Source organism: Strongylocentrotus purpuratus, unplaced genomic scaffold, assembly GCF_000002235.5.
Source record: "Strongylocentrotus purpuratus isolate Spur 01 unplaced genomic scaffold, Spur_5.0 spur5_scaffold_14, whole genome shotgun sequence".
Lineage (NCBI taxonomy): Eukaryota > Metazoa > Echinodermata > Echinoidea > Camarodonta > Strongylocentrotidae > Strongylocentrotus > Strongylocentrotus purpuratus.
This window is the reverse complement of record NW_022145599.1, coordinates 16930802-16956163: the sequence shown is the minus strand read 5'-3', so window position 1 is coordinate 16956163 and position 25362 is coordinate 16930802. Positions and strand designations below refer to the sequence as shown.

The window sequence follows — 25362 nt, the reverse complement described above, 5'->3', positions numbered from 1 at the left end:
TTAAAAGACGTATGGGACGTTACTAAACTGCTAATATGCACGTTATGGGTGGTTTGCAATGGACTCAGTAACGTATACAAATGCCCTAACTGCTATATGAATACAAATATTGAAACTCTCACTGATATGAATCGTTTTCATGATATTTTGTTTACTATGCTTTAACATTAATATATTAGAATGAATGACTTAATCATCAAAATCAAAAACAATATTAATCATGCAACATAAAGTATTATAATCAAAGTTGATGCGCTATAATGTAAATTTTAACGGAAAAGTTGGAATTCAGTATGTGTGTATGAAATCGTACATCAATTGAAAATGCCGCTGTTAATGATTATTGATGTCAGATCTTTCAAATGTATTCATTTTTAGACATTTCTTTAGGTAACGTTTTAGCCCTCCATAGGCTATTTTATTGAGTCAAACAAAACATTTTACAATCCATTGAAATAAGAGATGAGACATAAACAGATATGTTTCTGACCACGAAGTGGTTATCAGAGTCAATCCGTTTTAAAAGTCTTCATCTAAGATTTTGAAATTTAGATGTGACATTAGTGCTCGAATGCTTAGGAAAAAAAACCTACATATAATACCTTGTAAGTTTTATTTATTTTGTAATTTAACCCAATATTGTTTTTCACTTGACAGGGTGCTTCATTTAAAAGCGCAAATGGCTTCTTAGAGGTCTTGGCCTAATATTGACTCTTTATTGATGATTTATACTTCATTTGTTTTTGTTTACTGATGCCAATAAATTGAATTGATTTAATTAAATTTTCTTCAAATGTTACTCATGTCACAGTAGAATAGATGATTTCTTATTGTTTGGTCTGCCTCCTCATTTTCCAATGCTCATAGTGCTTCTAGGCTACAGTCGTGTTATCTGAAATATAATTCGATTCAATCAATGCAATTCAAAGCAACAGTTATTCTTTTTTTTTTCTTCTTCACATTAACAATATAAATCAAGTTATTCAATGCATTTTTTTTCTCATAACGATCAATAATTTGAAGAGCATATTTTAACAAAAGGCGTAATGTAATCCCAATCAGCATAGGCCTGTGTGGGGAATATACATATAAGAACGAAAGCAGATGATGAAGAAGAAGAGAGGGAAAGACGGAGGAAAAAATAGGGGAAAGAATTAAATAAAGAGGTTGGACAAAATTGAAAGGCTGGAGGAAGAAATAATTACATATAAATGAAGGCTACAACTCGTTCTCACTTTACATTTAGATTGGGAAATGAAATTAAGGGGGGTGTTTGGTGGCGGATGGAGGGGGGGGGGGGGTGTTGTGGATAAATAAAAACTCAATTTGAACAATTCTTTCTTTAGTTTTAAAAGTATTAGGGATATTGACAGGTGATTCTTTTAAAACATTTTTCTCTGTCTGTTTTTTAAAACTATAAATAACTTATACGCCTTAATTAAATTCGATTACTCTCGATTGAGATTTGGGGTGTTAGGGGAGAAAGATAGAGGGGAAAAGTGAGAGAGATAGAGGGTGTGTGAGAGAGAGAGAAAGTGTGTGTGTGAGAGAGAGAGTGTGTGTGTGGGAGATAGATAGAGAGAGAGAGAGAGAGAGAGAGAGCGGGTGCTGTATGGGCGTGTTTGTTTGTGAAGATGAGTGAGAAATCATGAGAGTCTTGTGTCGTGCATTTTACTACTAAATACTAAAAAATAATAATAACAATAATAATAATATCGATTATTAAGGAAGGCTTAAAAATAAATAAAAGATTAAAAAGAATTTGAAGAGGAAGCATAAAATGCATAAACCCATGAAATAGGTACATCATATTATATCAATGAGTGAAGAAAATATGTTTTATCAATGGTATCAGGGATACTTTGGTCAATCTGTAGCATATCGCTCGTGGCTTCGATTAGAGGAACAAAATAAAACTTGAGATATGACCCTGAAACATTCTTTTATATCTAATTTGCAGTCTTTGGAGGAGAAAACCAAGATAAATTTAATCAAATGGAATTGATAAACCGCATATTTTTAAGTTTTCCAACCATATTACATGGATATTCAAAAGAACAGAATATTTCAACCCTGAAAGTTATCATAGTCTTATTACAAGATGAATAATAAACTTACCGTTAATAATTCATGATAGGCTTATAAACCTATTAGGTGACTCGTTAGTACTCCCATTCATCTAGAATGTAAAAAGGTAGAGAAATATGACTTATAATATCGGAATCATAAACTAGTGTCCAGTCTTATAGAGTTAAATTAATTCAGGGTGGTCAAAAGACAGTCTTTGAACCATTCAGGCGCAAATTTACATGACTCCTATCTTTTTTAGTACAGAGTTGCGATTAATATTAAAGATAAAGTTGAGTTCTGGTCATGCGATTGTATTGCAAAAGAACTGTCTGGAAGAGATTATAAAAGGTTGATCATGTAGCACATATGACTAGTAACGTTGTATGATCTGAGGTTTTAGAATAATCAAAATGATTAGAGATATAAGGGTCTTAACCCTAATAAGGCCGGGGGGGGGCATTATGGCCCCCCCCCCCCTCCACGATTTTTCTGATTGCTCGGGAACGCATACGGATGGCGCCCCGCCGCTCGCTGACTTTTTCTTTCGAGTCTTGCGCAACTTTTAAAAGAATTTTTTTGAAAATCGGACCTGCGGTTACAAGGTCACGTGATCTTTTGTCTTTGCATGTCAGCCCGAAAATCGCACATTTTCGTGATTTGTGTACAAAACATATGGAAAAGTCATTTTTCCTAAAAACAGATCAAACATGGGTTATTGGGTCTTGTTTAAAGTTAAGATGGTTGTTTTTGGAGTCAAAATAGTTGAATTGTAGTAAGAAATGAAATAAAACAACGAAAACAATGATAAAAGGTACATAAGTTAAAAAAAACAATGAAATACATAAGAAATTACAAAAACAAGGGATAACATAAGGAATAAGCTGGCTCTTCCAAATTTTTTTGTTGTATTATTATTCAGAATGGTCTAATGAATATTATGTAGTGAAAAAGAATGCTTAAATATGAATAATATATGATTTATGGGTAAAAATGTGATTTTTATGACTTTATTTGCATAAATTACCATAAATATGCAAATGAGTGAATTTTTCAAAAAATTGAAATTATCATATTATTCTATACACTTCACTTGACATGCTTGCAAATTTTCGCGGCGATCGGCCGCTTCGCGGCCGAGATCTTAAGGGGGGGGGGCCATAATGGCCCCCGGCTATACTAAGACCTCAAATAGCCCGGCCTTTTTAGGGTTAAAGTGACATGGACTCAAACAGAAACGTATAATTATTATGTGACTACACAAACATGTTGCATGGAAAATGTGGTCCACACACTTAAACCACTTTTTGTCACATTTCGAATATAAATGCATTTGAAGAGCCATAATTTTACAGGGATTTTTTTTTCTTTCTGTGATAATCTTTCACGCTAATATAAAAAGAATGATAAAGTACTGACATAGTTATCACGTTTCGCAGAAATCAACCTTAGTCTTTAATTTCCGATCGATTTGTACTGTTTGAATACAAAATAAAAATTGTTGCGGGCGGCTGTGTGAGTTGTGGTTGCCTTTATCAAGTTATTGAACATTGCTAACGATCAGTCCATCCACCCCTAGCTATTCTGCTCATAGAGGCATTGGAATATAGATTAGCTTTGATTTGATTTGATTTGTTAAAAATATACATTTTACAACATGAAATATGTAACAGAGGGAAGAAATATACCTTTACAGACTAGTTGCAATAGTAGAATTACAGTGCAATTATTGGAAAATATCAAATATGTCCTTATGAATTTATGATTATGCTGTCATTGTAATACAAAATTAACACATGCAAAGATAGACCCATTGCAAGTTGTTTTTATTCTTCTTATTCTTTTTGTTCTTAATATTATTATTTATTTCGATAGTATTATTATTATTAATATAACTATATATTTATTAGTATTATTCCCCTGATTAGTGCGCAGGTAATAACGTTATCGAAACGATGTGCAGTGGGTTCAGAGGGCTCAAGTTTACACGAACACTGCAAATAATAGCACTTATACATGTCGATGTTAGGCCTACTATACAGTGCGTATCAATAAAAGTATCTGTCACATCTGTCATCTCATCTAATTTTCATGATGCGTTGCTGTCTGTAGCATGTAGGAAATATGCAGTGTATTAAAGGCATGTTAAAAGCATTAACTTTATCAATAAATGGGTTTTCTTTCCTACATTTCTAATTCACCATACAACACCTTGTTTCTTGTGTCTTTGACTTTTAAGATTATTATAGATACACAATATTTAAAAAAAAAAAAAAAGGATTCCTCCCCTCTTCCTGTTCCTGAGTTCAATCATTCCAACACTATCCAGACAAAAAATGTGTACTATAATGCAGATGATCTGTGCTGGTAAGACACCACCTGCAATGATTGAGATGGTGGTGATGCTGGCCCAGTAGCGTAAGAAGCTAGTGTAGCTTCTCCTAGAAGGGTCAGGAAAAACTCATTAAAAATTTGCTATGGGGTTACAAGAAAGGAGCTGCCCACTGTGCCCAGATATATGTACTGAACCCCTATCTTTGAAAGATGCTGCTCCTCAGTTTTCTCAATTTCTGGCTATGCCACAGCTAGGCACACTAAATGTACAGCTTGGTATAAGGCTCAATGTAATTTTTTTTTCCTTCAAACCTATTATTGATAGTTAACAGGAGACATTCAGTAAATGCCTGATGTGCACTTTGACCGAGTCCAAGGCTTAAACAGTTTTCAAAATTAGCTAGTGCTCACTCAAGCGTAACTTATTGTCAATTTTGTTGGTGCCATTCGAAAGAATAGACCCTCACCCGTAATGTCATAAGAAAAAAAATGCATACAGTATATCATGAAGTCAACATTTTGGAGGATTTTTTAAAATATTTTTATACGCACTGTTTAATGCGCATAATTATCATCCCGGCCACCTACTTAGCTGAGCTACCATGAATAATAGAGGGCTAACGAGTTTCTTCCTACAGGGTTCCCTTTACTTCACCGGGGTAGAGGTTGGTAAATGATACTGTCTAATAAACATATGTGTGGTGTAAACAGACCTTTCAGACTCCCAGACCCGGAAAAAGATAGTGTTGAACACTGTCTCAGTAAAGACCTATATTACTTTCACAATCACTATCACAATTACTATTGCTATTGCTATTGCTATTACTAATTATATTTTTGATCAAGGAAATCCTGTTCAGTGATTGGTCAAAATAGCATCATGTGACCAAACATAACATTCCTATGATGTAACCGTGACGTCATCCATGATATAGTTCAAACTATACCATGGCACTATACCATGGTTGGCGTCATATATATGCGATCGATCAAGATCAATGTGCTATCGGTCGCGGTCTGCGCTGCTCTCACTGCACTCTACATTACTTCAGTGACAGTTAACATAATTATTATTTAAATGAAGGTTGGTTTGAAAAATATAAAAGAAATATATCATGCACTTTTTCAAGCCACTAGTTAAAATTATGGATTCCTCGGCGACAGAAATGGCACTATTCCTGCCACCTCGATCCATAATTTCAACTAGAGTCTCTCAGTGCATGGTATATTTGTTTACTATTACTATTACTATTGAAATCACTACGATATTAGAAATAGTATGATATACAGGTCCTATCATCTTACAATAGCCCCCACTCTCGCAAAATGCCCCATAGAACCAAAAAGGACATTCACATCCGAAATAGATGGATCCCGATGCTTCGCACCGTCCTCCATTAACACACGGATTCGAATCGCAACCGATGGGTTCTGTGCAAAGAAATATACACAAACAAATGATAAAGAATGAGCTGTTAAATCAATAATATTTATTGGACCTTATTTTCCCACAACACCTAAACCATTAATCTCGATTCATACACGGATTCGACTCACAATTGTTGATTTCTGTTTACGCTTTTCTTCGAGTAACTTCGAAAAACTTACGCTATATATAGGGCTATCTGTCTTTCTCTTCTGGCATACTCTTTTTGGCATACTCTGTCCTTCAAATTTCTCGTTAAAGTGAAATTTGTCAACATAAATTGAACAAAATCTGTAAATCATATGTTCGAAAACCAGTCCATCAGTGCAATATTTAATTCAGTTGAAGATCAGAAAGATTTTAGGGAATTCATACATGATAGACTAAAAGATTAATCAAATTATCGGAAAGGAATATAGTTGCAGATGTACTTCCGTCTATAGAAGATTGTCAAATCATGACTGAGAAGCCCTCTTACCATAATATTCACAATATTATCCATAGTTCCCATCTTGGCAGAAACAACAACAATGAGTATCGAACGCTAACACACTCACAACAGACAGGGTGTAGAAATACAAGGGTCGCTCTCGTTTACTATTTATTCACTTGAATTTCTAAACACATTGCATGCAGGAGCCGGGCGATTCTTGTATTAAGCCTATGGAAATGAGGGAATTCCAATTTTGACAGACCCTATGACCATTTTCTTTCAGAGTAGAAAATATTGTTCATCAAGATCTTGTATTTCAGGAATACATTTTTTTTTTTTCTTCATGCTTGGGTTTAACCCGGGTGTATGATTTCTATCTCCTATTTCGGAATTTTCCGACTTACTTTCAGGATTGAATTGGGAAACCTTTTCATCAGTGAGATAAATTATCATCAAAATCGGTTTAAACACAACATCAAGAATACAGTTTCAGAAATATACAATTCTAAATTTGTAATGCGATGGCTGAGAAGCCGTCTTACCATTTTCACAAATTGTTCCATAATATCCATCACGGCAGGAACACCAAAATGATTCTCGACCGCTAGAACACCGCCCACCGTTCAGACAAGGTGCAGAATCACAACGGTCAGGCCCGAATCCTATTTAAAACAAATAATCAAAATTTTCACTCTAATATTTTCTGAACAATGAGGCAATAGCCAAAGGACCCTCTTTCTGCAAATTTGCTTTCAGTATAGTATAGCAAACAGTGTTCCTCAAGATCTTGTATTTGAGAAGTACATGTTTTCTCGTGATGCTCGGAATATTCTGGCCTGAGGATCTCCACTCCTTTTCCTTTGCGGGATTTTCGGGTCTAATTTCAGCTTTAAATTGGGAAACCGTTTCATCAGTTAGAGAAAATATCATTTTAATCAGTTTAAACACAACTTGAAGAAAACAGTTTCAGAAATATTCAATACTAAATTTGTAAAACCATGTTTGAGAAGCCGTCTTGCCATAATATTGACAACATTCTCTATAGTAACATTTTTGACAGGAACACCAAAATGAATGTGCTTCGCTAACACACTCCCTATAATTTAGACAGGGTGCAGAAATACAAGTGTCGCTCCCATTCCTGTTTTAAAAAGATGATCAAGATATTAACTTGAATTTCAGAAGCAATTGCATGCAGAAACCGGATTATTCTTGTATTAAGCCTATACAAACTACGGAATTCAGTAGACAACGGACACTATGACCCTTCCTGCAGATTTGCTTTCAGTATAGAAAACAGTGTTCCTCAAGACAGTGGCGAATAAAAAAATATTTTAAAGAATTAAAAGAACGTGTAAAAACACGTGATTTTGTAGCTTTTGGAGGGGTTTGCCCCCCCCCCCTTTGGCGGTCAAGGGGGGGGGGGTGCAAATTTTCCAATTTTCGAGGGCAAAAAAAAATGTGTTCAGAAATATTCAATACTAAATGTGTATAACCGTGACTGAGAAGCTCTCTTACCATATTGACAATATTCTCCATCGTATCCATCTCGACAGGTGCACATAGGATATGTGTCTCCACACTGCCCGCCGTTCAGACAGGGTGCAGCAATACATGGGTCGATCTTTTCTATTTAAGAAACAACGAGGAAACAATAAAGGAATAGTCAACGGACGCTATGACCCTTCCTGCAGATTTGCTTTCAGTAAAGCAAACAATGTTCCTCAAGATCTTGTATTAAGAAGTACATGTATTTATTTCTTCTTGATGCTTAGATTATTTTGGCCTGAGAATCTCCTCTCCTTCTCTCTTTGAGAATTTCCAAATTGATTTCAAGTTTGAAATGCGAAATCGTTACATCGGTGACCTAATTAGCATTTAAATCGGTTAAACAAAACTTAAAGATTACAGTTTCAGAAATATTCAATACTACATTTGTGAAAGCAGAACTGGGAAGTCGTCTTACCAATTTGACAAAATTCTCCATAGTAAACATCTTGACAGGAACACCAGAATGATTCTTCCAAGTTGCTACACTCCCCGCCGTTCAGACAGGGTGCAGACATACAATGGTCGATCTCGATTATTTCTATTTAAAAAACAATGAGGGAACAGTGAGGGATTAGTCAACTGACGGCGCTATGACCCTTCCTGAAAATTTGCTTCCAGTATAGCAAACAGTGTTCCTCCAGATCTTGTATTCAGAAGTACATGTATTCTTTTACTTAATGCTTATATTATTTTGTACTGAGGATCTCCTCTCCTTCCCTTCTTTAGGAATTTCCAAAACGAATTTAAGTTTCAATTGCGAAACATTTTCATAAGTGAGATAATTATCATTGAAATCAATTAAATAACAACTTGAAGAATACAGTTTCAGAATATTAAATACTAAATTTGTCAAACAAAGAACTGAAAAGCATTCTTACCATTTTGACAATATTCTCCATCGTATCCATCTCGACATCTACACTCAAAATATGTGTCATTTGAGTTATATAAGTATTCACTATAACAGTACCCACCGTTCAGACACGGTGCGGAAAGGCAAGGGTTACTCTCGTTTCCTGTTTAGAACAAAAAGATGATCACGATTTGTACTCTAATTTCTGAACAATGAGGGAAAAGTAATCGGACCCTATATGGCCCTTCCTGCAAATTTGCTTCCAGGATAATAAACAGTGTTGTCTACGATCTTGTATTTGAGGAGTACATTGGTTTTTGTTTGTTTTGATGCTTGGATTATTGTGGCCTGTCGATCTCCTGCTTTTCTCCTTTTGGGGGAATTTCGGATTTGATTTGGTTTGAATAGGGAAACCATTTCATTAGTGAGAACTATTATCATCAAAATCGGTTAAAACGCAATACGAAGAATACAGTTTCAGAAATATTTAATGCTAAATTTTATAAACCATGACTTAGAAACCGTCTTACCTTGACTTTGACAATATGCTCCATAATATGAATGTGGACATGAACACCAAAATGAGTCTCCATCGCTGTCACACGTCCCATTGTTCAGACAGGGTGCAGAAAAACAATGGTCCCATCCTGTCTCGGAGACAAATGAATAAATAACAGGGTAGCTAGTACTCTGATTTACTCCATTTTAATTCATCCTAATGTTATGTTTGTATTATAAGTTTCGAGCTAGATTAAAATGTATGATTAGAAGTAAAGGTGTCGTATTTCAATGGCTTTAAACACTTGAATGGGGATGCACAGTTGCCCCCAAAACCGTAAAAAAAGAGAAGAATAGTAACGTAAATTTAACCTTTTTTAAAACAAAAACCAAAGGCTGGCCCCCCCTTGAAAATCATAAGAAAAATGATTTTAAAAAATATTTTCAAAATGGTACCCCCCCCCCCCAAAAAAAGAAGAAATTAGTGGTCCTCCTCTCCAGCACCCCCCCCCCCCCGCTTATTCAACGGCCGGCTTAGTCAGCGCAAAAAATTTCCCTCAAAAAAAAAATGTCCTCTTACACCCCCCCCCCCCCCCCCCCCCCCTTATTCGCCGTTCGCCGGCTGGCTGATTCTCAATATTTGCCCCCGCCCTCTTGCCACCGGCTGGATCCGCCCCTGCCAAAGAGTTCTGTTTGTTTTTAACCGGGTTTTTTCAGAGTCAATTTATAGACAAGGACAGAAAACTGAGCGTACCACTGACAGTACTACTAGACCAAGATCAACTTTAAGTTGGACTTAACTATGGCAAGGCTGTTTGTTTTTACTGTTTTATCTCACTATCATGATCTCTAGATAATATTTTGTTTTTCAATGATTAATAATGAATTATCAACAAATGTAAATTCTGGAGATTTGTGACCATGATTTGTAAGTCCCTTGACTGACCTTGAGAGATCAATGCCAGTAAATGGTGGGAGTCGATCATAGTTTTTGTGAACCACTCCCCAATTCGTACTGGAATATTTCGAATTATTCTCCACCCACAGTCTTCATTTTTTATTGTTATACATTGAAAAAACGTTGGTATGAAATCAAAAGAAGTCAACCTCAGGCACACCGCCAAACCGACTCTAAGCCGATCCTTCCCCATTCGGTGTAATGTAATTATTGGGGTCGGTCTGTTATTCGTCTTTTTGGTTTGACGGTGGTATAACCCTTCACATAAAGCTACTTGAGAGAGATGGTAACGTCACCGGAAGTTGCTTTCGGATGGTCAGGCATTTCATGAAGCTCAAATTATTTTCCTCTCGTAGAGACTGTACGTGGGAGGGAAAAGTTTGAAGCGAAATGATTTAACGCTACGACTCTTACCTGACCCACAGTACTCATCGAAGTCAACACAGCATTGACCAAATATATGACAGCCTGAATCACAACGGCATTCTCCATCGCTAAGTCCGCATTTTCCTTCGCAGGTTCCTCCTATCAAAGGAACTGAAAATGACAGCGATAAACTAACTTGTTAGATTCGTTTAATTGTTAATAATCATACTTAATCAATATTTGCAAGAAAGATTATACATTTAAAGCAAAGACAGTCACAACGTTGCTTATATATGCATTTGTTTTATCTCGATTAAATATCGACAATGCTCTTCTTTTCAATATTACTTCACGCAATCTTGACAAACTTCAACATGCTCAGAATGCAGCTGCCAGGGTTTTATCAGGGACATCTAAATATGATCACATTTCTCCTGTTCTCAAAAGCTGCACTGGTTGCCAATCCGCAAGCGCATATAATTAAAAATCCTTCTCCTCACATGGAATTTTGTTATGCCTTATACACCAGCTCGTAATCTAATATCATCACACCGGCACCTTCTTAAGATCACAAAGACACGAGTAGCCTGTGGTGAAAGGGCTTTTTCATCTGCAGCACCTTGTCTTTGGAATAATTTACCATTAAGTTTGAGAATCATAACTTTCTTAGAGACCTTTAAATCCTAACTGAAATCTTATCTTTTTCAACAATATCTGTACTTGGCACTGTGACAATCATCCGATTTTTCTCGTCCAAACTTTCCCATTCTTTCTATTTTTCTTGTGCGCCTCGGAATAACATTGTCTAGAAAGACGGCGCTATACAAATGCCTATTATTATTATTATTATGTGTAATTTGGAGTAAAAAAGCAGGAAAAACCGTTACAGATGTTTTTTTAGATCGAGAAATTACATGAAAGAGAAACAATTTTCCTCAAAAACTTTCCCAGAACGTAATCTTCTCTTCACGTCTTTATTTGATATGTAAATAACCTAATTGTGAAATAAATGTACTTAGCTTAATGAGTAGCGAATGCAACAGGTAACCTTAATGTCGTGATTGTGGTGCTACGTTGCGAATTACATGGAAACAACCGTTGAATTTTTTTTCCAGAAATGTGGTGTGTTAATAAGCTTGTACCTAGGTTCAAAGGATATCTCACCTTTCTCAACCTTCGATTCGCAGAGATATCCACTAAAGCCGTTTGGGCAGGAACAGCTGTAGATGTCGTATTTTACCTCATTAATACAGGTTCCACCATTGAGGCAAGGAGATGACACACACTTGTTGTTGACTGTATTGAAGAAAGAAAAAATGTAAAAAGAACAATTTCAAACACTATTACCTAAAATAATAAATAAATAATCGTACAACTCTCTGTCTCTCTCTTTCTCTTTCATTGTGACTTGTTCCACCATCGTGGCAGGGAGCAGACAGACATGGGTCTATTAATTTATTAAACAAAAAATGAAAAAGATAATTTGAATCACACCTTTTTTACCACAAGTCTCGGTCACACGATACATAAATGAATATATAAAGTCTATACCATTGTGACCATGTCCATGTAGAAAGGATATTGAATATCTATGCTATCTAACAGATTATGAGCCTGTCGCACCGACTATCTCAGATTCAATACTTAATTTACCAAGACAGAATTACAAAGGCCTACAGTTGTATCATTTTATTGTTACTTTTCATTTCATAATAATCGTTTACTAGTACATAATAATAAGCAAATATTAATCGACTACGAGGGATGATGGTAGCCCCGAGATTACCGAGGCGATGATAGTTTGTATCCATTGCCCGAGTAAAGGAGGTTAGTATTCGTTTTATATCCCACATCGGTAATAATGTCTATTTAAAGTGAATGTTACATAATTAAAAGAACTGATTCTGCAGACAGTTTAGCTTCAGCTAGATTTTACAAAGCACAACATGCACGTCATATAATAAAGTCGATGCGCGCTCATTTGACATTGACATTGACATTTCGCGTTACCTCCTTTGCTATGCGCTATATGCTTATTCAATGGGCAATTGGGGCAGCAGCAAAAGATTACGGTACAAAAGTCCTATCGCATGGAGATAGTATTTATCTATCATTGATCATGTGACCTCGTTTAGACCAATCAGATTGCAAGATTTTTAGTATGCGGGATATAATAATAATTATCATATCAAAAATGATAATAATAGTAATACTACTACTAATAGTGATAATAATCTTAATGCTGATCTTCCTGTGACCATGCAATTAGTATTACCCCTATTTACACCTGAGTAGAGAGTGGCAAATGTAGATTAATGACTTGCTATAGGACGTTGTTGCCGGACTGGGACTCGAAACCTCAACTCTTGGATTGAGAATCAAGTGATAGAACCTTGCTATAATTAGCCAGCTTAAAGTGATCTCCGTTAGTCATTTTACGCTCGGTGTGGTCTTTGGTATTATACAGTTATTGACTGGCAGGGGGTGTAATATAACGTTATTTGGAGCGCTGAAGGGAGTTATATTTCCCAAGTGGTCACGAGGGAAAATATAACTCCCTTCAGGTCCAAAGAATGTTGTAAACCCCCTGCCAGTCAATAACTGTTATATATGATAGCATTGGTTTTTTTTTTCGAGGACAATCAAAATTACGGAAAAATAATCTGTCGAGATAGTTCAAGAAAAAGAAAAACCGTACCCCCCAAAAATCTTACCCCAAAAAGCATTTTTGAGGAAAAAATAAAAATTCAATTAAAAAAAAAAAAATAAGGGAAAAATAATTTCAAGGGAAAAAAAAATTCATTAATTTTTTTTTTCACCAGCCGGTAACATATTACCAACCAGGAAAATATAAACCAACCAGGAAAATATAACAATTTGGATCCTCGCATTGATATCACGTGACGAGCTCTGGACCAATCACATCTCGGTATCTGTCTAAGCTATCTTATATAAATATTTATTTTGCCGCGAAATTATGATTTAACACCGAACATGAAATGGAAAAAACAAAACCTAAGCTAGTCGGTGTTGGGTATTCTGACGTATACCTGTCGTTGTTTAATTTTCATCGAATGTCGTCGGCTTAACCGAGCTCGGCAGTTGGTGTTTAATTTCACGTACAAGTTCCCATGTATTAACACTATATTCCTAGCGATTAAGAAATATTTATTTAACGATCGGTGTCGGTGTTTGTGCTACTAGCTTTGGGATATTATAGCTTTTAAGTTGTGATAAATAGAGTCAGTATTAGTATTGCACATATTAAATCCAAATTGTTTAGTTTTACAAATTAACATTAACGAAGAGAATCTAGGTTAACATTTAACAGACTCTCGCGAATTGAGATCTAACCTTACTGTTATGTTCCAATAAAAAGTATCGATTTTCTTGAGATTTCTTACGGCGCTGAAGATTAAAGAGGAGTTGTTTTAAAATATAAGGGAATGCTCGTGTGATTCAATGAGATTTGAGAGTAATATGTGATGTATTATGAATGAAATATTTTTCTTGGTCGAGAATGGTGCTGACACCACTACCGTGTTTAGTTTTCGATCCGCTCTGTTGGGATATCAGTAGCGTGGCGTTAATTTGAACAGCGGTTTGCGATTTTAATATAATTTTTGTCTCGAAACGCCAACACTGAACACCAACACCAAGCGTGAAATCATGACTTGTCCATTAATTGTAGAGGTGTTGTGGTCCAGTGGATAATACTCCCAATTGTGAACCAGAAGGTACGGGGTTACAATCCCTGCATTAATGTTCTTTGGCAAGGCATTAATTATAGTCTATTTTTGTCACACTCCACCAAGGTGGAATAAATGAGTACTTGGCAGGATTTAATTCCTTATTATTCTCTAGCGCTTTAATGGCAGCCGTGCTAAAGCTGGAGTATATAGTAACAATGGAACGCCAGGAGTAGCAATGAGCGAGACACGACCGCTTTACAAAACACCACTGACATTATTATCATTGTTATTATTACCGTTATCATTCATTTTTAAAAATATAGATATCTCATTCTTGTTTATTATTATTATTATCATAACTCAACTTTTTATCGTGCTAATCATTATTATTATTATTATCAATTCTATCCTAGACATTGATCATGTGTGTGATAATAATAAAAGGTCTGCCAAGAAGCCCCATGGTGTATTTCTGATCTAACATAGGCGTTTGAAGATAAATCACTTCCAACTATGCCCCTCTATCACTCTTTCTCTCTCTGTCCGTCGCTTTTCATAACAGTTTAAACAAAATGTACATGTACATGTACTCCTTTAAGAAATGCTGATGTCAAAGACTTTTTGAAGACGATCTAATTATGTATGTTCTTGATGTGATTACTGTTAATATTGTTTTAAGTTATATGACTAATAGGCCTTTATCATAATCGCAGCGAGACTCAAAATGCTGATGTTGAAGTCCTTTTAAAAACGATCGAAATAATGTCAGTACTTGATGTGATTAATATTAATATTAATATTGTTTTAAATTCTACGGCCAATATATCATAATCATATCGACACTGAATATGTTTACAAATTACTTAGGGAGATTAGTGAAATAAGAATCATAATGATGACTTCTTATATAACGCAAATGCCCATCACAACGCTACGCTCCTGGGTGCTGGGGCTCCAGGATTATGATCCCGGTCATAGCCGAGCGGCGAAATATATGTAGTTGATTTTATAATACTCTTTAAAAATAGAGGAAACAAACAATTATTATCAATCACAGGAATAACATTCGTAAAGAAGAGGCAGTGTTAGAGTGACATTCAATATGATAATGTAACAAATTTCGCCATGTAAATAATATTGCATTTATTTCTATAAACTTGCATATTACCTGTACACATTTGCATCACAAATCAGACCAGAGCTTACCTTTACAGTTATCCCCCTTGTAATCAAATGGGCAGGTGCAAGAATAAGGTGCGTCGCCATCGGTTTCGTCCGGGTAGCAAGTACCACCGTTAAAACACGGTGAGGATGCACACGGGTCGAAGTCTGTGAATTCAAGGGATAAACAAATTTAGACCAGGGCCCCGTTGCATAAAACTTACCATTGATGGTAACTCTGCCATCAATGGTATCTACCCTAGTAACAGGCTCAACAGCCAATCAAAACCAAGGTTTCCATGGTAGTTGCCATTGATGGCAAAGTTACCATCGATGGGAAGTTTTGTGCAACGGTGTCCTGATGAAGTGGGGATATCCCAGTAGACCAACGGCGCACAGTAATATAATTTGTAAAGAAAAAGCCAAGGCGGCGCAAATTCAGACTCATGTAACAAATTTCATCATTTGAATAAAGTTTACATCACCAGTACAAACTTGCATATTACCTGTACACATTTGCATACCAAATCAAACCAGAGCTTACCTTCACAGTGATACCCGTTGTAATCATATGGGCAGCCGCAATAATAAGGTACACCGGAACGGAAGTACAGGGCGATACATTCACCACCGTTCATGCACGGTGAGGACCAACACGGGTCGAACTCTGTCAATTCAAGGGATAAACAAAATTAGACCTGAATAAGTGGGATATTCCAGCGGGCCGACGGTGCACGAGAGTCATGGTATCGGTCTCGTAAAACCTCGGAAAGTTTAGAGGAAGTTATCTGTTAACTGTTGACCTCGTACTGTAGGCGATCAAGTAAATCCATTTATTCAATAGGTCATTTTCGTAATGGAAACAAATTTAATGCATACGTCTTTGAGAAATACCTCCATACAAATGATTTAATTTAACTGTTACGAATAATTGTTACGAATAATCTGGCTAGTCAGAATGCGAATGGCATGAATTAGTTGTTGTTATATCCTGCATCAGAAATTTGTTGGCTTTTAATTGGTTGAGAGTTTGTCACATGGCCAGAAATATTTGAACTCTTTTTAGAGAGTACTATTTGAGAGTACTATTTGGGAGTACTATTGGGGAGTACTATTTGGGAGTTAAAAACAAATGTGAATTTTTTTTTTTTAAATTGATTTTTTCTTTTTCTTTTTCAAATCTTAATTTAACGAAAACAAAATACTTTAAATCTTTTTAGATAAAAATTGACAGTTTTTTTGTTCTAAATTGTTTTTCTTCCCAAAAATGTTTATTTTTTATGCTTTTTTTTAAATAAAATAAATTTTTGATGCAGGATATAAAACAAATATACCATGCCTTCTATTCGCGGTACTGGTTAAAACTATGGGCCTCGGTGACTCCAAAGGTACCATTTGCTTCGGGGCTGCGCCCCTCAGCAAATAGTACTATTGGAGTCACCTCTTGCGCATAGTTTTAACCAGAACCTCTCAAGACAGTGTATATTTGTATACTATGTATGACAAACATTATGGCTCGCCCTACCTAACAACACGTAATTTATGCAATTTGCATACAGACTATTGAAATAGAACTATTCCTAAAAGGTTAATGATATCATTCGTTTTGAGGCACTTCACAGAGACGTATGCATTAAATTTGGTTACATAACGAAAATGGCTTATTGTGGATTACTGTTTAGTGGTTATTGAATTCATAACATTCAGCTGTTTCCATATCCTATACGAAAATAAATTGTCCCTTCTAATATGTACACAATCACACACACACGCCCACACACGCAACAACGCCCTCCTACTACACACACACACACTAACACGCGCGCTCACGCTCACACTTATGTTACAATATTTTTGTTCTTCTCATCCTCTTTCGAGGTATTTATTAGCAATAGCATATACAGTATACATACGATACAAATTAATCAAGGTTTTACAGCAACCATTCATAGAATCTTTTGTTACAATATATACACCACACGCACCCACAAACTTTCAACTCAGTCTGTCTTGCCTAATTCTTTTCAACGTCGTATCCTCAGTTTATTGTCACCTTTCAGTTTTGAACTGATCTAACTGTAAGTATTGAAAGTTTTGAAGAAATAAATAAGTTACCATAGCAAAACTCCCCAGAATACCCAGAAGGACAGGAACAGGATGCGTACACGTGATCTTGTCGTGTGATCGGGTTATTGACTACTGTCACACTGTCACATGATCCACCGTTCAGACAGGGTGCCGAATCGCAAGGGTTGACTGTGTCTGTAGAAACATCAAAGTTAAGAGTACATAATACCTGCAGGCACAGACTCTAATTTGTCACTCGTATACAGTTCCATGTAACTTCCATCAAACCTTCAGCTGCACCTAACACTGTCAGTCTAGGGCTGTGTCAGGAGCAACTATGCAAGCAAATCCCTGAGCTATGGTACAATTTCTATGAGGTGCAGTATACCGATTTGTCTGCATTGTCTCACAGTTCAGACACTCTGGTACTCTGAACACGATCACACAAAATTAACCTTCTCAAACTTTCAATACATTAGCCCTATATAGCCATCACATTTTGAAATGTGAACAAATCCATGACTTAATTCATACAAATCCAGAAATCCCAGAACATTATTTCACAATGTGTCACCTCGATCGCGTTATTACCTGCGTAAATTAAACCTTGGAAGGCAATAAATGCGTGTACGCAATTATTTAAAGATATCAATAAATACACTATTCATTTTAACAATATATTTCTGTCACAGTGCGGGGAAAGGCGTGCAACTCGTCGGCGCATGCCCAAAGTCAGGCAGTTCACGCCTCATGTGCAACGAACATTAAGTGGAGAGAAGCGAAGTAGCCATGTTAACATAGTTAAGACAATGCCCAATATGAATTTACTATAATTAACATCAGTTAATCTATTATAGACCTTCAGAGTTTATAATACAGAAACTTCATTGCTCAAACACTTACCGACACAATGTGTTGTGTAGTCGGAGCAACAATCAAGATCCAATGTCGTGCATACATGATCGCAATAACAACCGCCATCCATGCCGCCATCCATGCCGCCATCCATATAGCCGCAGTCACAGCACCCTTCACACGACCCTGAAAATGAATTTAGTCAAATTTATTCACCTTTTTCCTTTAAAAAAAAAATCACGCAATTACAAAGAATACAGTACAAACATTGTAGGAATAAATGAATTGGTTGGATCATCAAAAAGTTACAGAAATTTGTAGGTAGATGATTTTACGCAAAACGAACGACAAAATGATAGAATGATTATTACAAACATAAACACAGTGGTTATTAGTTTCCACAAAAATAATTTAAACAAAATTATCTTAAAACTAGATGGAACTTCGACTGCGCGCAGTCGAAAATGATGCCTCCGTCATAGAGCAATTTTAGAAACCAAAACAGAAGAAATTTTTAAAATTCCAGTTCAATTGTAATCCATTAACAGGTTCTCAGAATATCGTGATTACAAGCAATTTCTCATATACATATATGACCCTTTGATCTTTGACCTCATGACCCTAAAATCTACTCAGTTCATTGGCTCTGCAAGATGTCCTGAGTTAAATAGTAATCCATCTGTAAGTTCTAATGAGAATGCTTTCACAAGCTATTTTTGCATACATAATGAGCCAATGACCTTTGACCTTTGACCTTATGAACCAAGAATCTACTCAGTTTATTGGCTCTGCAAGATACATAAATGAAGTTTGGCAGGAATCCATCAATCTGTTCTAATGATTGTACGATCACAAGCTATTTTTTGCATACATAATGTGCCCTGTGACCTTTGACCTTTGACCTCGTGACCCCAAAATCTAATCAGTTCATCGGCTCTGCAAGTAACATACATGACCTAAGTTTGGCAGGAATCCATCAATCGGTTCTTGAGATAACGCGATCACGAGCTGTTTTTGCATACATAATGAGCCCTGTGACCTTTGACCTTTGACCTTGTGACCGCAAAATCTAATCAGTTCATCGGCTCTGCAAGATACATACATGACCAAAGTTTGGCAGGAATCCATCAATCGGTTCTTCAGATAACGCGATCACGAGAACGGGACGTACAGACGTACAGACGTACGTACAGATGTACGTACGTACGTACGGACGGACAACCCGAAAACATAATGCCTCCGGCTACTTTGTAACAGAGGCATAAAAAGGTCGGAGGAAAAAATGTCAGAGGTAAAAATGATCACTGTCAAATGATTTTTCTTTACCCCCACCCATCCCGTTCTTTTCTTTGTATTCTAAAAATCGAATCGTCTTCCTATGGTTATACATTTGACCTACATGTAATTAGTCCATAATGTAATCAGATCATCTACCTATTATGTTTATATGTCTACATGTAGGTGGTTAGAGAGATTTTAACTTTAAAAAAGCCAACTCCTGGAAATTCATTCTATGAGTCGACTTCTGTGACCTATGACCCCTGAGCAAGTTACTACAAAATTAAATCGAATTGTATTCCTATGGGTATACACACTATCATCACGTTTGAAGGAAATATATCAAACAGTTCTTGAGGTTTTGCATTAAAAAAGCTATATGTACCTAAAATTTTGTCAGTTGACCTCTGACCTAGACACTTCAAAATTAAATCAGATGATCTTCCTAAGGTGATACACATTATCATATTTAAAAAAAGTTTTTAACTCTTACTTAACTGGGGGGGGGGGGGGGAGGGAGGAGGGAGCCTCGGAGGCCCCCCCCCCCCCCCCAAAACAAATTTTGTTGCGCATGAACCGCCATGTTTTCGGCGATGCTGCTTCATGAGTTTTTTCTTTCAAGTCTTACGGATCTTTTGACACCAAGTTTTTGAAAATCAGACATTCAGCTAGAGAGTTACTTGACCTATTGTAACCTAAGGTCAAGCCGAAAATTGAGAAATTTGTCATTTTGTGTACAAAATGAATGGCAAAGTGAAGTTTCTAGTTTGGTCTATAAATCAGCATAATTTTACTCTTAAGAGTTTAGTTATCATTTATTCAAGCAAAATATTGATACGTAACAACCTCAAGTATCAGAAGTCCTAAAACAATACAATACATAAAATTAAGAATTAATAACAATAGAATACAAAAGAAGTTCATAAAACAATGAAATACATAAGAATTGAAATAGACATGGACAATTTTTTTATGTGATAATGCCCGATAGGCTTTTTAGAAACTTTTTGCCACAAAATCAACTCTGTAAAAGCTTTATTTATGTAATTGTTAATAAAAATCATTATTCATGAATTTGATTTGCATAAATTAGCATAATTGATAAAATAAGTAATTTTCAGCAAAATTATAGTGAGGTCTCTTCCTTTATGCAATTGCATAAATTAGCATAATTGATAAAATAAGCAATTTTCAGCAAAATAATAGTGAGGTCTCTTCCTTTGCGCAATTTCTCAAGACGCGTGCCAAATTTCGAGGCAATCGGCCCCTCCCCCCCCCCCAGTCAGGGAGGTGCTTAAAATAGCCCAGTTAAGTACAGGTTAAGTAACGGAACATATTTCAAGTGGTTCTTGACATATCATGACAAGTCCTATACATGTAGTCTGAATTTTTCAAGTTGACCTCTATGACCTTTGACATACATGTACTCCAAAATCTAATCTGATCGTTTTCCTATGGTGATATATATACTATCCTTAAGTTTGAAGTTTAAAATCTCAAATGGTTCTTGAGATATCGCGATAACGAGCTGAAGACATGGAATTTCACAAGATGACCTCTGTGACCCTTGACCTACGTGCTCCAAAATCTAAACAGATCGTCTTCCTATGGTGATACATACTATCATTAAGTTTGAAGTGAAAATTCTCCAGTGGTTCTTGAGATATCGCGATAACGATCTCAATGTATGGAATTTCATAAGTTGACCTCTGTGACCCTTGACCTTTGACCTACGTGCTCCAAAATCTAATCAGATTGTCTTCCTAAGGTGATACACACTATCATTAAGTTTGAAGTTTAAATCTCCAGTGGTTCTTGAGATATTATGATATGGTGATACATACTATCATTAAGTTTGAAGTGAAAATTCTCCAGTGGTTCTTGAGATATCGCGATAACGATCTCAATGTATGGAATTTCATAAGTTGACATCTGTGACCCTTGACCTTTGACCTACGTGCTCTAAAATCTAATCAGATTGTCTTCCTATGGTGACACACACTATCATTAAGTTTGACGTTTAAATCTCCAGTGGTTCTTGAGATATTATGATAACAATCACAATGTATGGAATTTCATAAGTTGACCTCTGTGACCCTTGACCTTTGACCTACGTGCTCCAAAATCTAATCAGATCGTCTTCCTATGGTGATACATACTATCCTTAAGTTTGAAGTTTTTACATCTCCAGTGGTTCTTGAGATATCATGATAACAATCTCAATGTATGGAATTTCATAAGTTGACCTCTATGACCCTTGACCTTTGACCTACGTGCTCCAAAATGTAATCAGATTGTTTTCCTATAGTGATACACACTATCACTAAGTTTGAAGTTTAAATCTCCAGTGGTTCTTGAGATATCATGATAACAATCTCAATGTATGGAATTTCATAAGTTGACCTCTGTGACCCTTGACCTTTGACATACGTGCTCCAGAATCTAATCAGATCGTCTTCCTATGGTGATACATACTATCCTTAAGTTTGAAGTTTAAATCTCAAATGGTTCTTGAGATATCGCGCTAACAAACTCAATACAAGGAATTTCATAAGTTGACCTCTGTGACCTGTGACCTTTGACCTACGTACTCCAAAATCTAATCAGATCGTCTTCCTATGGTGATAAATACTATTCCCGGGTCTTAAGTTTAAATCTTAAATGGTTCTTGAGATATTGTGATAACGGTCAAACGGGACGGACGTACGGACGTACGGACGGACAACCCGAAAACATGATGCCTCCGGCACCACCTTCGGTGGCGGAGGCATTTCTACTTCTACTACTACTACTACTACTAGTACTAGTACCACTGCTTCTACTTCTCATACTACTGCTAGGGCTACTTCTACTAGTACTACTGCTACTACTACTGCTACTACTTTTGCTAGTACCGCTGCTGTTACTACTACTACCACTACTACTACTACTACTACTACTACTAATATTTTAGCCCTACTAAGACGATATTTAGAGAAGTTTCCAGTCCCTTTCTGACTCCCTACTACTTTATTTCCTTATTGATTGATTTTTTTCTTCTTTCATCTCCCCCTCTCTCTCTCTCTCTCTCTATAATCTACCCACCAATATCTACCTATCTATTAACCTAACTATCTGAATCACTTTTGTTTTCTTCCCCCTCCCCTCTCGACTTCTCTCTCTCTTTCTCCCACTTTTAGCTGTGATATTTTGTATTTTGTTTCCTTTCTGTTTTTTGTCTCAGTCTCGTGTATGTGTATTCTGTTTTTCTATCTATGAAATCAGTAGTTTAATTCAGTAAACCCACACGGAACAATTCCATCTTTCAAGTAGGTTCACTTTTCATTTCCGTATTTAATGATTTACAGCACATTTTTTCACGTCATTAATTACTATGATTCAGGATTTTTTACTTAAAGAAATTATAATATTTTCAGAAATGCCTTGTGCTTCGTTAATTTTGCATGATGTATGAATAAAATAAATCAATCAGTTAATGGTTCAAAAACTCAAGGACCCTTGTCAGGATACAAATACAATGTAACAATCACGCAAATAAATCAGCAACAATATACAAGGGTGAATAGAATGTTGAATGTTACGTAATCAAATCTTTGTTCACGTAGTGTTAATAGGCCCGTGACAAAATTATGTGCGTTACCAAATGGACAACAATCATAATTAAAGGGATAGTCATTTAACCAATTTAATTTGAGCACCTTGAGCAGTCTTTTAGAATGGATATGTGCGCTTTATAAGTTAAAATTATTATCATTTATGGTAGTTACTTTGTGACCCGACTCCTGCAAACTTTTGTTCTGCTCTTTAGATTATATCCATATATCGCTAAAAAAAAAATCAAATACTCTTCAAGGGGAGGTATAAGCATGGCAGTGGGCGATTTCTAAAGGGAGATTTAAACAAATAAAATGAAAATTAAAATTGGGAGAACTTTTGTTTTCAAGGGAGAAGGCTTGTAATTTCTTTTAGACTTGTGCCCCCCAGCATAATATGACAAATTGTGTCTTGAACTTGAACGTGGACTTGAACACTTACCACTTTGGGCTGAGACTTGATGGTGAGAAACGAGTCCAATGATGACCAAGCAAAGTACCAGACGACAATCCATGACGACCAAATCTTCTTTCTAACGATGAGATGAGAATATTTAATGCAACGTTGTGAAAGAGTGTTCAACATGGTAATTTATACATTTTTAAATTCATTTTTTCTCTTTGTTTAGCAGCTGAGGCAACACTTGAGCTCGAATGGAAACGTCAATAATGCATGCAAGGGTTAATATTATTAATAAATAACTAAACTGATATATTGCTCATAACAAAAATGCCCATTGAGTGTTAATGCCAAAGAAAGTGACCTGTAGAAATCCTCAATATTTGTTAATACGTAACAAGTTTTTTTGTTGTGCTTTTGAGACAACTTAAAATATTTCTGCATTTCATTTGTGCGCCAACTTTTGCAAAGTTTGAAACGCCTGTTCCCATTGTCAGCAAGTTTCATAATGTTATCTTTTTAAAAATATTTTTTCTAAAATCTTTTAAACAGTTTAATCACTGATAAATGGTACTTACTTTAAATTAATCCCGATAAATGTTCTGATCCTGATTTAAACATTTAAAAAAAAATACATAAGAGCTTAGATTTTCAAAAAAAAGTTGTCAGAGAAATGTGAAAAGGCATCTTTTGGATGGCGAACTTGAGGAGTCACGTTGAGCCGGAGTGAGAAAAAAATATATATATAATAAGCTTATCAAATTTTATTGAAGTTTACAAACAAAAGTTCGAAGGTATTTAGAAATAGGAGAGAGAGAGAGAGAGAGAGATAGGGATAACGATTGACTGCGTAGGTGTTAATTTGTTTGGCAACGTGTGCTCAACCATCTGCTTAAGAAACTAAATGAAAAGTAGGAGTAGAAAAAGTGTGTCGTTAAGGTTTCATTTAGATATTGTTATTATTGGGACCATTTAGTTGTCTGTACATTATGGTCTGTAGTTCACGTCAAGGGTTCGTCCAGGTGTGAACCGGCAACAAAAATCGGCGGTCTATAAAGACTTAAAGTGTCATACGTGTCATATTTCTGTATCTATAATAACGCAGAGCTGAGTGAATACGAGCAGGAACTTTGTTACTCACAGTTGTCATTCATTTACACATAAAAGAATTAAACAAACCGCGGCATCTTGTTTTGGCCGGACGTTTACCAGGCCATATGTAAACGAGCCTAGAGGCTGTTTGACAAACTTTTCAGTAATCGCACCTGGCCAACATGAAACTAAACTTCACAAAATTAAATCTAACAATATCGAGGACTCAACGTTTGCTAACACGGGGGTGGTGTTTAAACTCAAATAGTACGATCGTTATTTCAATATGAAATAGAAAAGAACACTTAAAAGCTAGCAGGTGCAAAGAAAAATAAACTACCAACATGTCTGTAGAAAAACCATTTTTGCCGGCTGTTTCGACAAACTTTTCAGTAATCGCACCTGGCCAACATAAAACTAAACTTCATAAAATTAAATCTAACAATATCGAGGGCTCAACGTTTGCCTACACGGGGGTGGTGTTTAAACTCAAATAGTACGATCGTTATTTCAATATGAAAAATAAAAGAACACTTAATAGCTAGCAGGTGCAAAGAAAATAAACTACCAACATGTCTGTAGAAAAAACATTTTGCCGGCTGTTTCGACAAACTTTTCAGTATTCGCACCTGGCCAACATGAAAATAAACTTCATAAAATTAAATCTAACAATATCGAGGACTCAACGTTTGCTTACACGGGGGTGGTGTTTAATCCAAATAGTACGATCGTTATTTC

The 25362-nt window shown here is 36.0% G+C and overlaps 1 protein-coding gene across 1 annotated transcript; it reads right to left on the bottom strand.

The window, feature by feature from the left end:
- Positions 1-392: 392 nt before the first annotated feature.
- Positions 393-23701, bottom strand: LOC105446231 (fibropellin-1-like). The gene is made up of 15 exons (XM_030984325.1): positions 23575-23701; positions 18310-18447; positions 17455-17601; positions 15884-16006; positions 15385-15507; positions 11651-11782; positions 10535-10657; positions 9195-9311; positions 8690-8827; positions 8227-8349; positions 7779-7889; positions 6803-6922; positions 5707-5832; positions 2119-2179; positions 393-892 (listed from the first exon to the last, which is right to left on the bottom strand). The coding sequence occupies exons 1-14, from the start codon at positions 23645-23647 to the stop codon at positions 2163-2165; spliced, it is 1611 nt and encodes a 536-aa protein (XP_030840185.1). The 5' UTR covers positions 23648-23701; the 3' UTR covers positions 393-892; positions 2119-2162.
- Positions 23702-25362: the final 1661 nt, after the last annotated feature.

What these genes read in the sequence shown, in the direction of transcription:
- LOC105446231 (XM_030984325.1), bottom strand. Translation starts at nt 23,647, where the DNA reads ATGGATTGTCGTCTGGTACTTTGCTTGGTCATCATTGGACTCGTTTCT. An exon ending in CGAATCGAAGGTTGAGAAAG is followed by an intron (nt 10,658 to 11,650) that starts GTGAGATATCCT and finishes TGTCATTTTCAG; the next exon opens with TTCCTTTGATAGGAGGAACC. An exon ending in TGGAGAATATTGTCAAAATG is followed by an intron (nt 8,350 to 8,689) that starts GTAAGAATGCTT and finishes TTTTTTAAATAG; the next exon opens with AAATAATCGAGATCGACCAT.